The following is a 14,279-nucleotide window of genomic DNA, read 5'->3' on the forward strand; positions in this document are numbered from 1 at the left end:
CTAGAATTTTCTATCCTTGGCTTTTCTCATTTGGAAGAGAAGATTGAAACTGGCTCTCAGATCTGAGCTTATTTTGTAATCACAGGCAGACTCAGCTTTCAAGTGGAAGCTATTTCAGTTCTCTTGCTGGGCAGTGGTTCTCAAATACTAGTGCACACAAGAATAAGAAGCAGCTTAAGATGCAGATTCCTGAGCTCCACCAAGATAGATTCTGATTTAACAGGTCACAAGTAGTTCTGCGAAATCTACATTTTTAATAAATTTAGATTTAACAATTTGAATCAACGTGAATCAGATTCAAGTTATCTAGGAGCCACTTTATGAAAAGCTAATTCTCGGTATTGCACGATGTACACAGGAGTAATCCACATTATGGGCCTGCCTCCTTCTTAGTCCCACCTTTAACACAGTCTATCGTGATGGAAATTCTTCCTTTACTACAGCAGAACAGACTAATTCAAACTGAATCCCCCATTGTGCCAATAACTCAGCAGAACAAAGCCTGGGTAATCTCGCCACTCCCTCTCCAAACCAATAGTTGTTAGCTCAGGGCCGATCTTCCTCACACACAAAAAAATTAAAAAATAAAATTAATATATAAATTTAGCATGGAGCAAGCAACAAACAATTAGGACATTTTAAAAAATATCATTTAAAACAGCATCAAAAAAACCACTAGGTATCTAGTAATAAATCTAATAAAAAGTTTATTAGATTTATGAAGACATGTATACTGAAAACTACAAATTTTCCAATAAACTTCCTAAATTTCTGAGAGAAATTGAAAAAGTTCTAAGTAATTGGAAGCACATACCATGCTTATTCATTGAAAGACTCAATATTTTTATAGCAAAGTAAAAGAGAGAACAGCACACATCTATATACAACATGGATAGATCTCACAGATATAATGTTTGTCAAAAGAGGAGAGACAAAAGAGTACATACTGAATTATATGAAGCTCAAGAGCAATTGAAACTAATTTGTGGTGATAGAGGTGAGAACAAGCACTTTTGGGAAGTATTGACCAGGAGTCAGCATAAAGGAGACCTCTGGAGTGTCAATAATGTTGTGTATCCTGATCTGGGTGGTGGTTTCATGAGTGTATACATATGTAAAATTTCATAGAGGCATATATGCGTTTTATGCACTTTACTATAGTTTGTTATATCTCAATTTTTAAAAACTTTTAAAGAGAAATAAAAAAGCAATGGGAAACCATTAGAAGTGTTAAAGGAGGTGAATGACTTGATCCAATTTATGTTTTAAAAATAGGGTTTGTGTGACAACAGACTAGAAGCGGGTAGGAGCAGAAGCTAGAAGACCAGTTAAGAGGCTATTGCATGGGCCCAGGCAAGGAGTTGTTAACCTTAAAAATAAAAGTCATTTTACCAGCAAAAAATGAGTTTATTAAGGACATGCAATCTATGGTGAACCACAGGCACGTCTGGAGAACACAGCAGAGGAACGTTCTTTTACAGAGGAGAAGGGCGAGCTGGGAGGGGCTGTTCTAAACAGAGTCCCTTGGAGGATGGCTGGGAGTTCTAAGGGTGATGGCTTTTCCCGGGCTGAGTGCTGAGAGCCTCTCATTGGCTGGGCTGTTGCCAGGCCCGGAGAAAATCTTCTTTCCTTCTGCGGGGGTGGCGGAGCCAGCGTCTCCCTGCTGTGTCTGCAATTGACCCGAGTGGGAGGGCTTGAGAGCTCTCCTGCTGGGCCCCCGACTCCATTTTAAATGAGGTGTCTGTTGATTAATTTTCACAGAGTGACGGTTGCTGAGACTGGAACCGCGACGGTGCAGATGAGAGAAGAGGCCCTGGAGAGAGGTGTGAGAGCAGGATCTGCAGGACATACAGAGCCAGAGGAAATGTCATGAACATCTTCTTGGGGTTCCACCACAGGAAGCGAAAGACGAACAGCAGAGGAATGCCAGGAAAGAAAACGAGGACTAACACTTGGGGTGGGGGTGGAGACTTGGAAAAAGAGCAGCTGGGAGAGGGCTAAGGATTTGCTTAAGTGGGGGGCGCGGTCTGGCGGGAACAGGTGAGGCAGGGCCTGAGAAAGGGGCCTGGCGAGTGCAAGCTTGGGGGTAGGGGTATTTGGGATTAAGGCGCGCAGAGGGAAGGCGGGAGCTTGGCCTCTGGAGCGGTGAGGTGATTCTGGGGACGCGAGAGGTCGCCACGGGATGCCCTGGGTGATGGGGGCAGACCCGTAGCAGCAGCGGCACCCGGGACGAGACTGGAAGGACTGGGCGGCTAGTTAGGCCCCGCCCAGGAGGCTTGGAAATACTGGACAGGGAATGCGGGGATTGGGGGTCCGCACTGCGTTAGCCCTGGCGCGGAACCAATTGTGACGGCGGCGAGGGTTCTGGCCGGCGCTGCAAAGGTGACACACGGGAGAGGCGGCGTGCGTCGGCGTGACGCGGCCGCGCGGGAGCGGCAGGGCACAGGCGGCGGCGGCGAGAGCGAGAGGCGGCGTTGGGACCACGGCCCTGCAGCCTGACCATCATGAGCACGAAGCAGATCACCTGCAGGTCAGTGCGCGGCGCCGCGGGGCCGCGAGCCCCTGTCCTGCCGCCCAGGAAGGCGAGGCCGGGGCATTGCGGCCGGCGCGCGGCCGTGTCTCGGAGCCGGGCCGGGCCGGGCCGGGCCGCGCCGCGGGGGCCGTGCCGCGAGCGTGAAGCGTGTGGCCGCCCGGCTGGAAGGACGTGCAGTCCGGGGCCGTGCGGGGGGCTCGGGCCCTGCGGGCAGGGCTCGTGGGGCTCGCAGTGTCGCGGGAAGAGGAGGCTTGCGGTTGAGTACAGGGACGCCGAGGGCGTTTCCAGACGGGATGCTGCCTGCGCAGGAGCAGGTCGTGGGCCGATGATAAGGGCCTCGGAGAAGCTGGGGCCCCGCAGGCCGCCTTCGTCTCCTACGAGTTTGAAGAAGCGCGTTGCAACCTAAGCTTGCAGGGAGTTAGCAAGTGAGAATTGTGCGGAAGAGAAGAACGGCAGGTAGCAGTCGCTGCAAGTTTGTTAAGTGCCTCACATATTTCCAAGGCTCTGATAGTCGTTGTCACTAGATTTCACAGTAACGCTGCTAGGCAGATATTATTTCCATTTTACAGTGCAGGAAACTCAGCCTGAAAGAGGTTTAAGTGATGCTCTTAATCTGAATGAGAGACCCATTTATTTGAAGAAATCCAACGGTAATGGATGCTTGTAGAAAATTCAAAACCGGATGGCTACACTGTGACTGCTCGGGTTGAATAGAAATAGCTTGGTCGTATAACACCCTCATTGCTTGGTAAGCTCGTGGCTGGGATCCTGGTCTTGTTGAACTGATACTTGGAAAGCACAAATTTTATTTTAGTAATTGGTTTCTATTGAACTTGTGTGGGAAACATTGCTAAAAAAGATAAACTGTGTGGTTTGATTATGTAATAGTTTATTTAAGTATCATCTATGTTGTTACTTCTTTTCATTAGTATGAATAACTGAGAAGTGACTGTGTAAAAAGTTTTCTGTTGGTATTAGCCTGTATTACCTGTTCAACCAGTTTATCCAAGGCCCAGGTGGCTTATATTAAGCAGTTGTCAGAAAGGTGCACTTATGTCTATAGAAAAGAATTTTACTACGTTATTTGTACTAGAAGATCTTTTGTGAAGACCTGGTGTGTGTGTGTTTATTTGTATAAAGTTTCCCCTCTTGGAGCGATATTCTTAGTCATTGTGGACTGTATAGCAAATTCTGGCTATTGCTCCTAAGATGTGTCCACAAGATAGTGCACATTTATATAATGCTTTATAATTGGATGTCAGCTGTGTGTAGTATCTATTTTTACCGATAAAGAAACCTTATGCTCAGAAAGACTTGAGACTTGCCCCTAACTTCACATCTAACTGCAGAAACAGAAACTTAAATCAGGATCATCTTGCTTTTTCCTTCTGCATCGGGAGATGGTCTGACCTGAAAGCTGTACTTCTATTTCCCAAACAGGCGCGTCCTACAGGATGTTGTTGCATATGAACTCTGAGTGGGTTGGAATTTGGGAAGGGATAAGTTCTGTTTAAGTACTAACCGATGTTTCTTGGGAGGCTTACAATGTGCTAGGTGCTCTACAGGCCGTATCAGCCATATCGCGTGTAATCCAGAAACTGGAGTCCACAGATCATGAAACTAAGCCTCAGTTTAGTCACTCAGAGGTGACTTGCCCAAGGTTATTCAACTTTCAAGTGGCAGAGGTGTGGCGTCAAAATCCATGCTCTTGTAGACGGTATAGCCCCCAAATAAGTTTGGGAAATGCTAAAGTTTCTTTACTGCAGGAATTTCAGTGCTTTTCATATGCTCATATGAAAGGAAAATTCATCCAAAAACATACAGAAAATAACAGAGATTTACTTGCAAAGGGATGTGAAGGAGTCAGACCTCACAAGGACTGCGTCGCCAAATGAAAAACAACATATTTATTTAAATGGAAAAACTTGCAATATTACTGAGAGTACCAAGTGTGTTCGTGGTGGAAACGCTTTTTTCGCTTTATCTTATTCACTACAGTCTTATCTCCAGACATTGGTAACTTAGACAGGAAATGTTCAAGGTATGATTTATTTTGGGGACCAAACCTAAACAAGGTGCTCAACTGTTTTTGGTTTATCTCTGGGTGCAAAGTGTTTTTTGGTTTGTTTTCCTGTCTGTGGAATGTGATGTACATGCTTATTCTGAATGGCAGCAGTACAAAGTGTTCATTTTGCTACCATTTTAATCCTTGTTATTTCTCTCCAAGAGATGAATGTGAAATGCTAGGATTCCCAAACTTAATGACAAAAACACTCGATATGTTTATTGCCTGGAATGGCAAGAATGGCTGCTCACAGCGTTGTGCTGTCAGTCTTCTCTCCTGATTCCGTGACATGCTGCTCTATCCACATTCTCAATCTGGGCATCATTTTTTGCTGATTCTTTTTCCAAACCATCTCCCTATGTCTTCCAATCTGTTTTCATAGCCCTGGTGCAGGCCTTGATTATAGCTTGGTAACCAGTTTCTTTGTCCTCCTCCTCATGTGATAGAGGTCCATTCGTTTTATAATCACTGGTAGAAAACCCAGAATTTTGGTTTTCTGAAGGTCAAGCCTAGAGCCTTTGATTCTTTGAAAGTCACAAAACATGGGGGATCTTGTCAGCCAGTAAGTGGTAAGAAGAGCTTGAGCTCCGGAGTTGGGCAGTTTGGATTCTGACCCTGGTACCACCTGTGCTACCATTTCCTCATCTGTAAAATGGGGATAGTATGCCTAACACAGCAGGCCTGGTTGAGAGATTAGGTAATAACAGCAAACCCTCTTAGAGCATTTACGATGTGTTAGGCTAAGCACTTACATGTATTGTCTCCGTTAAACCTCACAGGACTCTATCACAGCAGTCTATGAAGTACAGTTTTATTATAATCATATTACAGATGGGGAAACAGGCTTAGAGTTTAAATAATTTGCCCAAGGTCACATAGCAAGCTGCCTGACTTCAGGTTCTTTGTTTAACCACTACACTATACTTTATTTCATCTCCACCTCTAATAAGTTTATTTCAAGCCTACCACCATGCCCAGCATTAGCTCCCTTCCCCCTTGATGGATCTGTTATCACAAGCAGTACAGCCATAAAATTTAAGCCTGTTTAAATATGCAGGAAAATGTAAAGGAAGGTGACACTGAGAATGCAGATTACCCATATACTGGGAAATGATTTGCAGAAGCATTTTCCTAGAAGCAGGAACCGTTGAAAGGCCTGCAGCAAAGCAGATTGATTCCCTTCGGCTCACCCCCGACCTCTCGGCTAGAGCTGCTGGCAGTTCTGTGCTGGTAGTGAACCTGATACCCCTGGCAGCAGACAATAGCCATACTGTGGGAAACAGTCTTTTGGGGTCACGCAGGATAACAGGCCCCTTTGGAGTGTCCTCCAGAAAGAAGCTCCCTAGTCCGAGTCTCCAGCTATGCACATGTCCCATCATACTACCCACCCCTCACTCCCCACCCCAGTTCACATCTCAGTCTGCTCTCTAGGAAGATGTAAGGGGTGGTTTGGCCATCAGGAAGGGTGAGCAGTTGGAAATTCATTATAAGGTACAACATGCAAGAGGCCTGGATTAAGTTTAGTATAACATAGGTGGGGAGGGATAGCTATAAGCGGATGACAAAGATGCCCCAAAGGACGGGTTGGATGTGCTCAAGGTAGTTTTGTGTTTGTCACGGGAGAGTGGAAAGGGTGACATATGCTACAAAAATAGGACTGGGCTAGCTTCACCTCTTTTTTTTTTTTTTTTTAATTTTCTGTTTATTGCAGTAACATTGGTTTATAACATTGTATAAATTTCAGGTGTACATCATTATACTTCTATTTCTGCATAGATTACATCACGTTTACCACCCAAATACTAATTACAACCCATCACCACATACATGTGCCGAATTATCCCTTTCACCCTCCTCCCTCCCCCCTTCCCCTCTGGTAACCACCAATCCAATCTCTGTCTCTATGTGTTTGTTTATTGTTGTTGTTATCTACTACTTAATGAAGGAAATCATACGGTATTTGACCTTCTCCCTCTGACTTATTTCACTTTGCGTAATACCCTCAATGTCCGTCCATGTTGTCACAAATAGCTGGATTTCATCGTTTCTTATGGCTGAGGAGTGTTCCACTGTGTATATATACCACATCTTCTTTATCCATTCGTCCCTTGATGGGCACTTAGGTTGCTTCCAAGTCTTGGCTATTGTGAATAACGCTGCAATGAACACAGGGGTGCATGTATCTTTACGCATTGGTGTTTTCAAGTTCTTTGGATAAATACCCAGCAGTGGAATAGCTGGATCATATGGTAGTTCTATCCTTGATTTTTTGAGGAATCTCCATACTGTTTTCCATAGTGGCTGCACCAGTTTGCACTCCCACCAGCAGTGTATGAGAGTTCCCTTCTCTCCACATCCTCTCCAACACATGCTGTTTCCTGTCTTGTTAATTATAGCCATTCTGACGGGCGTGAGGTGATATCTCATTGTAGTTTTGATTTGCATTTCCCTGATAGTTAATGATGTTGAACATCTTTTCATGTGTCTGTTGGCCATCTGTATATCTTCTTTGGAGAAATGTCTGTTCAGGTCTTTTGCCCATTTTTAAATTGGGTTGTTAGTTTTTTTGTTGTTGAGATGCATCAGTTCTTTGTATATTTTGGAAATTAAGCCCTTATCAGATGTATGGTTTGCAAATATCTTCTCCCAATTGTTAGATTGTGTTTTCGTTTTGTTGATGGTTTCCTTTGCTGTGCAGAAGCTTTTTAGTTTGATGTAGTCCCATTTGTTTATTTTTTCTATTGTTTCTCTTGCCGGGTCAGACATGGTGCTTGAAAATATGTTGCTAAGACCGATGTCGAAGAGCTACTGCCTATGTTTTCTTCTAGAAGTTTCATAGTTTCAGGTCTTACATTCAAGTCTTTAATCCATTTGGAGTTAATTTTTGTGTATGGTGTAAGGTAAGGGTCTACTTTCATTTTTTTGCATGTGGCTATCCAGTTTTCCCAACACCATTTGTTGAAGAGACTTTCTTTTCCCCATTGTATGTTCTTGGCTCCTTTGTCAAAGATTAGCTGTCCATAGATGTGTGGGTTTATTTCTGGGCTTTCGATTCTGTTCCATTGATCTGTGTGTCTGTTTTTGTGCCAGTACCATGCTGTTTTGGTTACTATAGCTTTGTAGTATATTTTGAAATCAGGGAGTGTGATACCTCCAGCTTTGTTCTTTTTTCTCAGGATTCCTTTACTTATTCGGGGTCTTTTGTTGTTCCAAATAAATTTTAGGATTCTTTGTTCTATTTCTGTGAAAAATGTTGTTGGAACTTTGATAGGGATTGCATTGACTCTATAGATGGCTTTAGGAAGTATGGACATCTTAACTATGTTAATTCTTCCAATCCAAGAGCACGGAATATCTTTCCATTTCTTTGTGTCTTCTTCAATTTCTTTCAGCAATGTTTTATAGTTTTCCGTGTACAGCTCTTTCACCTCTTTGGTTAAGTTTATTCCTAGGTATTTTATTCTTTTTGTTGCAATTGTAAGTGGGATGGTATTCTTAATTTCTCTTTCTGCTACTTCGTTGTTAGTGTGTAGAAATGCAACTGATTTTTGTATGTTGATTTTGTATCCTGCAACTTTACCATATTCATTTATTACTTCTAAAAGTTTTCTGGTGGATTCTTTAGGGTTTTCTATATATAAAATCATGTCATCTGCAAATAGTGACAGTTTCACTGCTTCCTTTCCAGTTTGGATCCCTTTTATTTCTTTCTCTTGCCTGATTGCTCTGGCTAGGACTTCCAGTACTATGTTAAATAGGAGTGGTGAGAGTGGGCATCCTTGTCTGGTTCCTGTTCTTAGAGGGATAGCTTTCAGTTTTTCACCATTGAGGATGATATTAGCTGTGGGTTTTTCATATATGGTCTTTATTATGTTGAGGTACTTTCCTTCTATACCCATTTTATTCAGAGTTTTTATCATAAATGGACGCTGTATCTTGTCAAATGCTTTCTCTGCATCTATTGAGATGATCATGTGATTTTTATTCTTCATTTTATTAATGTGTATCACGTTGATTGATTTGTGAATGTTAAGCCATCCCTGCATACCTGGAATAAATCCCACTTGATCATGGTGTATAATCTTTTTAACGTATTGTTGTATGCGATTTGCTAGTATTTTGTTGAGGATTTTTGCATCGATGTTCATCAGTGATATTGGCCTGTAGTTTTCTTTTTTTGTGTTGTCCTTGTCTGGTTTTGGTGTCAGGGTAATGTCGGCTTCATAGAATGAGTTAGGGAGCTTCCCCCTCTCCTCAATTTTTTGGAAGAGTTTGAGAAGGATAGGTATTAAGTCTTCTTTGAATGTTTGGTAGAATTCACCAGGGAAGCCGTCTGGTCCTGGACTTTTATTTTTGGGGAGGTTTTTGATTACTGTTTCAGTCTCCTTACTGGTGATTTGGTCTATTCAAATTCTCTACTTCTTCTTGATCCAGTTTTGGAAGGTTGTATGATTCTAAGAATTTATCCATTTCTTCCAGATTGTCGAATTGGTTGGCATATAGCTTTTCATAGTATTCTCTTATAATCTTTTGTATTTCTGTATCTATACCATGTCCATTGTAATTTCTCCTCTTTCATTTCTGATTTTACTTATTTGTGCCCTCTCCCTTTTTTTTGGTGAGTCTAGCTAAAGGTTTGTCAATTTTGTTTATCTTTTCAAAGAACCAGCTCTTGGTTTTATTAATTTTTTCTTTTTTTTTTTTTTGGTCTCTTTCATTTATTTCTGCTCTGATTTTTATTATTTCCCTTCTTCTACTGATTTTGGGCTTGGTTTGTTCTTCTTTTTCCAGTTCCTTTAGGTGCATTGTTAGATTGTTTATTTGAGATTTTTCTTGTTTGTTGAGATAGGCCTGTATTGCTATAAACTTCCCTCTTAGAACCGCTTTTGCTGTATCCCATAAATTCTGGCATGTTGTATTTTCATTTTCATTTGTCTCCAGGTATTTTTGATTTCTTCTTTGATTTCTTCGTTGACCCAGTCGTTGTTCAGTAGCATTTTGTTTAATCTCCACGTATTTGTGGCTTTTCTGATTTTCTTCCTATAGTTGATTTCTAGTTTCGTACCATTGTGGTCAGAAAAGATGCTTGGTATTATTTCAGTCTTCTTAAATTTATGGAGACTTGTTTTGTGGCCTAATATGTGATCAGTCCTGGAGAGTGTTCCATGTGCGTTTGAAAAGAACGTGTATTCTTCAGTTTTTGGATGGAATGCTCTGTATATATCTACTAGGTCCATCTGTTCTAGTGTATCGTTTAAGGCCAATGTTTCCTTATTGATCTTCTGTTTGGATGATCTATCCATTGGTGTAAGTGGAGTGTTAAAGTCCCCTACTATTATTGTGTTACTGTCTATTTCTGTTTTTATGTCTGTTAATAACTGCTTTATATATTTAGGTGCACCTACATTGGGTGCGTAGATATTTACAAGTGTTATATCCTCTTGTTGGATTGTTCTCTTGATCGTTATGTAATGCCCTTCTTTGTCTCTTTACAGTTTTTGTTTTAAAGTCTATTTTGTCTGATATGAGCACTGCTACCCCAGCTTTCTTTTCATTGCCATTTGCATGGAGTATCTTTTTCCATCCCTTCACTTTCAGTTTGTGAGTGTCTTTAGGTCTGAAGTGTGTCTCTTGTAGGCAGCATATAAATGGGTCTTGTTTTTTTATCCAATCAGCCATTCTATGCCTTTTAATTGGAGCCTTTAGTCCATTGACGTTTAAAGTAGCTGTTGATAAGTATGTACTTACTGCCATTTTTTAACTTTTTTCTCAGTGTTTTAATAGTCCTCATACCTAACCTCTTTTTTGTGCATTTGTATCCATTTCCCTCTTATCATGGAAATAGATAATTTTTCCTATTTGTGGTCTTCTCTTTTCCCCTTAAATCAGTCCCTTTAACATTTCTTGTAGCACTGGTTTCTTGGTGTCAAACTCCTTTAATTTTTGCTTGTCTGGGAAATTTTTGATCTCTCCTTCCATTTTGAATGATAACCTTGCTGGGTAGAGTATTCTTGGCTGTAAGTTTTTTCCTTTTAGCACTTTAAATATATCATGCCATTCTCTTCTAGCCTGTAAGGTTTCTGCTGAGAAGTCAGCTGATAGCCTTATGGGGTTTCCTTTGTATGTAACTTGACTTTCTCTTGTGGCTTTTAGGATTCTCTCTTTATCTTTAATTCTGGACATTTTGATTATGATGTGTCTTGGTGTGGGCCTCTTTGGTTTTATCTTGTTTGGGGCTCTCTGTGCTTCCTGTACCTGGATGTCTGTTTCCTTCCTTAGGTTAGGGAAGTTTTCATCTATTATTTCTTGAAATAGATTCTCTGCCCCTTTGTCTCACTCTTCTCCTTCTGGGACACCTATAATACGGATGTTAGTGTGCTTGATGTTGTCCCAGAGGTCCCTTAGACTGTCCTCACTCTTTTTAATTCTTTTCTCTTTTATCTGTTCAGCTTGGGTAATTTCTTCTAGTCTTTCGTCCAGCTCACAGATCTGTTCTTCTGTATCCTCTCCTCTGCTTTTGAGTCCCTCTAGTGAATTTTTCATTTCCAGTATTGTATTCTTCATTTCTGATTGGTTCTTTTTTATATCTTCCATTTCTTTGTTGACATTCTCACTGAGTTCATCTACTCCCCACATCAGTGAGCATCCTTAACACTCCTTGTTTGAACTCTCTGTCGGGTAGGTTGCTCATTTCTGTTTCACTTAGTTCCTTTTCTGGGGTTTTGTCCTGTTCCCTTACTTGGAATGTATTCCTTTGCCGTCTCATTTTGCCTCTTTCCCTGTGCTTGTGACTACATATTAGGTAGGTCAGCTACGTCTCCTGCTCTTGGATAGGTGACCTTATGTAAGTGATGGCTTAGGAGGCCTGCCGTGTGCTTCCCTCAGTTCTCAGTGTTCCAGGGGTGACCCCTATGTGGGCTACGTGTGTCCTTCTGTTGTGGCCTGTTTGCTCTCCCTGTAGGCGCCCAGGGAGGCCGAGTTATGCTCCTGGCCACCTGTTGTAATGCTTAGCTGCTTGTAGTTGTTGTGAGCCCTTCAGTCTCTTTATCAGGTGTGGGGAGCCCCAGCCCAGTTGGCTGCAAGTTCTAATACCACATTTGTGTTGCAGTATTTCTTTTAAGTGAGTAGGTCCCCAGCGTGGCAGGTTGTTAGGCTCAGGGCCTTACAATTGCTATAAGCCTCCAGCCTTTAGGTCTCTTGTCAGTTCTCTGAGGATTGCAGCTGGGTGGGGCTGGCCTCAGGCACGGGAGCACCCAATTGTTTCAGGCTTTGGAATGTGGGGCAAACCCCCTATGTGTGTCTTTGAGAAGCACAAGTCTTCTGCAGCTGACAAGCCCTGCCGCCCACAGGTCCACACACACAGTCAACACAGTCCTGCCCCGTGTGTGCGCCCCAACCTCCCAAAGTGGACCCAGTCTCTCCACGGCGGGAGCCCCACACACTCCACCACTGCCCCACACTCTCCACCTGCTCCTTGTGCACGCCCTGCCCCACTGAAGTCGGCTCAGTTGCCAGGCTGCAGAGAATCCAGTCACCAATCTATGCAGGCCCACAAGTTGCCTGAGGGCTTGTTGTTGGGTGGGGCCAGTCTCTAGGGTGGGCTGCTCGCCCTGGCTGAGCTGGATTAAATCAGTGCTCTAGCGGGTGGGACAGACCCTTGGCTAGCAGGCCTCAGGGAGAACTCCAATGACGTCTGTGTCAGCATGCCCACACCAGGCCACAACAATGGCCACCGCCAATGTCCCAGTCCCTGGAGAGGTCTCACCTCTCACCGACATGCACTCAGGGCCTATTAGGTGAGTCTCTTTTCACCAAAGCACTGTGCACCTTTCTTTCTGGTGATTTTAGGTTGCTTTCTGAAACGGGTGAGTTTGCGTGCGGGCCCTTTAAGAGCTGGTTTTAGTTTCTTTGTGAACCAGCTTTTCTGGGGGTGCTCCCCAATGTTTTAGTAGCAGGCACAGTCAGATATTATGCCACTCGTCTCGATTGTGCTGGGTCCACAAAATGCCCACAGCGGGGGTGCTCCCAGCTCAGGGCCCCGCTCCTCCAGGGAGGCTGTGGACCTGTGAGCTGCTCCCGGACGGCTGTGAGGCACTGCGACTTGTCAAGGTGGCATTTTTCCTCTCCAGAAGGGAGTCTCTGCCTCTTCCACCTCAGTTAGGATTGTCCGTTGTTGCAGGAGTTCCTCTTATCCAGTTTTCAGTTCTGTCTCAGGGGTAATTTTTCCACGAGTAGTTGTAAATTGGCTGTGTCCGCGGGAGGAGGTGAGTTCAGAGTCTGCCTACGCCGCCATCTTGACTTCTCTCTGGCTTCACCTCTTATATAACGTTTGTTTCACCGCCTTTCTTAAAGGCAGTGATGGTGGTCTAGAAGTTATTTTTGAACCTGTTTGAATCTCAGCTCAGTCACTTACAGAAGTGAAATGGCTTGCATGAAGTCACCAGCTTATAAGTGGCAAAACTAACTAGAAGCTCTGGTTGATGGTTAAATATTTGTTTTTTTTAATGGGAGAGATAATTACTGAGTGCAGTTTAGAAGGCAAGCTTTCTGGATAGGACTTAATGGGAATTGTGGTAGAATTATAAAAAGCATCATTGTGGGATCACTACTAAAAATCTCTCCTCTTGCGTGCCTCGTTAACAAATTAATATCTGGTAGAGGACCTCTGGGGGTCTCCTATTCTGATTTTTCAGGAAATCTTCTTGTCTAGTTTCTCCAAAAGCAACTGTTAATGAGGTATTTGTTGGATCTCGTTTTTGTGGAACTGTTGATATAGCCGCTTTGAACCTATTCTCTTCCAGAATTTATGAGTTTACTAATCCTGATGCCTCTTTGTCATTTAGACTTGGGTCTTGGCACTGATTTTTTTTTTTTTTTTTTTTTTTACTTTTATACCTTCAAAGATCAAAGATTACCATATTTGAGGATGATTGAAATAATGTTGCGGTCTTGAGTAGCTTTTCTCAAAAAGAATTATCAAACTACAGTCATGCATCACTTAACTACAGGGACACGTTCTGAGAAATGCGTCGTTAGGCGATTTCCTCGTTGTGTGAACATCAGAAGGTACTTACACAAACCTAGATGGTATAGCCTACTACACACCTATGGTAGTAATCTTATGGGACCACCCTCGTATATGCGGTCCATTGTTGATCAAAATGTCATTATGTGGCGCATGGCTATATTTAGAAGTATAATATGCTTTTGTGTCTGAGATCCCCAAGACCACCCCTATAATTCAGAAATTGGCTAGAAGGACCCCCAGGACTCAGCATATACTTGTATTCAGGATTTTTTACAATGATGTAGTAAGGAGTCACAGCTGGATTATAAGGGAAAAAGACACAGGTGGCATCTGGAGGAACCCATGTGTAGGCTTCCCGCCTTCACTCCCTCCCGTAAAGGGTCACACAGCACACTCTTTCCTCAGCAACAAAAATGCAGCAACGTGTGCCCAGGGAAGCCCATTAGAGATTAAGTGCCCAGGCTGGTCACCCTTTGCCTAGCATGTGCCAAAATTCCAGACTCACAGAAGGAAAGCAGATGGTCAGCATAAACCACACTGTTTGTACAGACAAGTTAGGCACAATGAGCCACTCCTATCATTTAGGGAAAATTTTCATCAGTGTAGAGAACTGTTGACCAGCGGAGTCCCAGTTGCTAGCAGGGGCCAGCCTT

General features: G+C 43.0%; 1 protein-coding gene across 2 annotated transcripts in view; it reads left to right on the forward strand.

The window, feature by feature from the left end:
* The first annotated feature begins 2,424 nt into the window (after positions 1-2,424).
* Positions 2,425-14,279, forward strand: part of MKRN2 (makorin ring finger protein 2) — a 35,179-nt gene continuing 23,324 nt past the window's right edge. The window contains exon 1 of one of the 2 annotated variants that reach the window (XM_058565374.1): positions 2,425-2,530. In XM_058565374.1, coding sequence (XP_058421357.1) covers positions 2,505-2,530 — 26 coding nt within the window. In that variant the 5' untranslated portion in view covers positions 2,425-2,504. Of the gene's footprint in view, positions 2,531-12,317; positions 12,395-14,279 lie in introns of those variants that run through there. The other variant, XM_058565368.1, reaches the window with a different exon arrangement.

Source organism: Diceros bicornis, chromosome 2 (genome assembly GCF_020826845.1).
Source record: "Diceros bicornis minor isolate mBicDic1 chromosome 2, mDicBic1.mat.cur, whole genome shotgun sequence".
Lineage (NCBI taxonomy): Eukaryota > Metazoa > Chordata > Mammalia > Perissodactyla > Rhinocerotidae > Diceros > Diceros bicornis.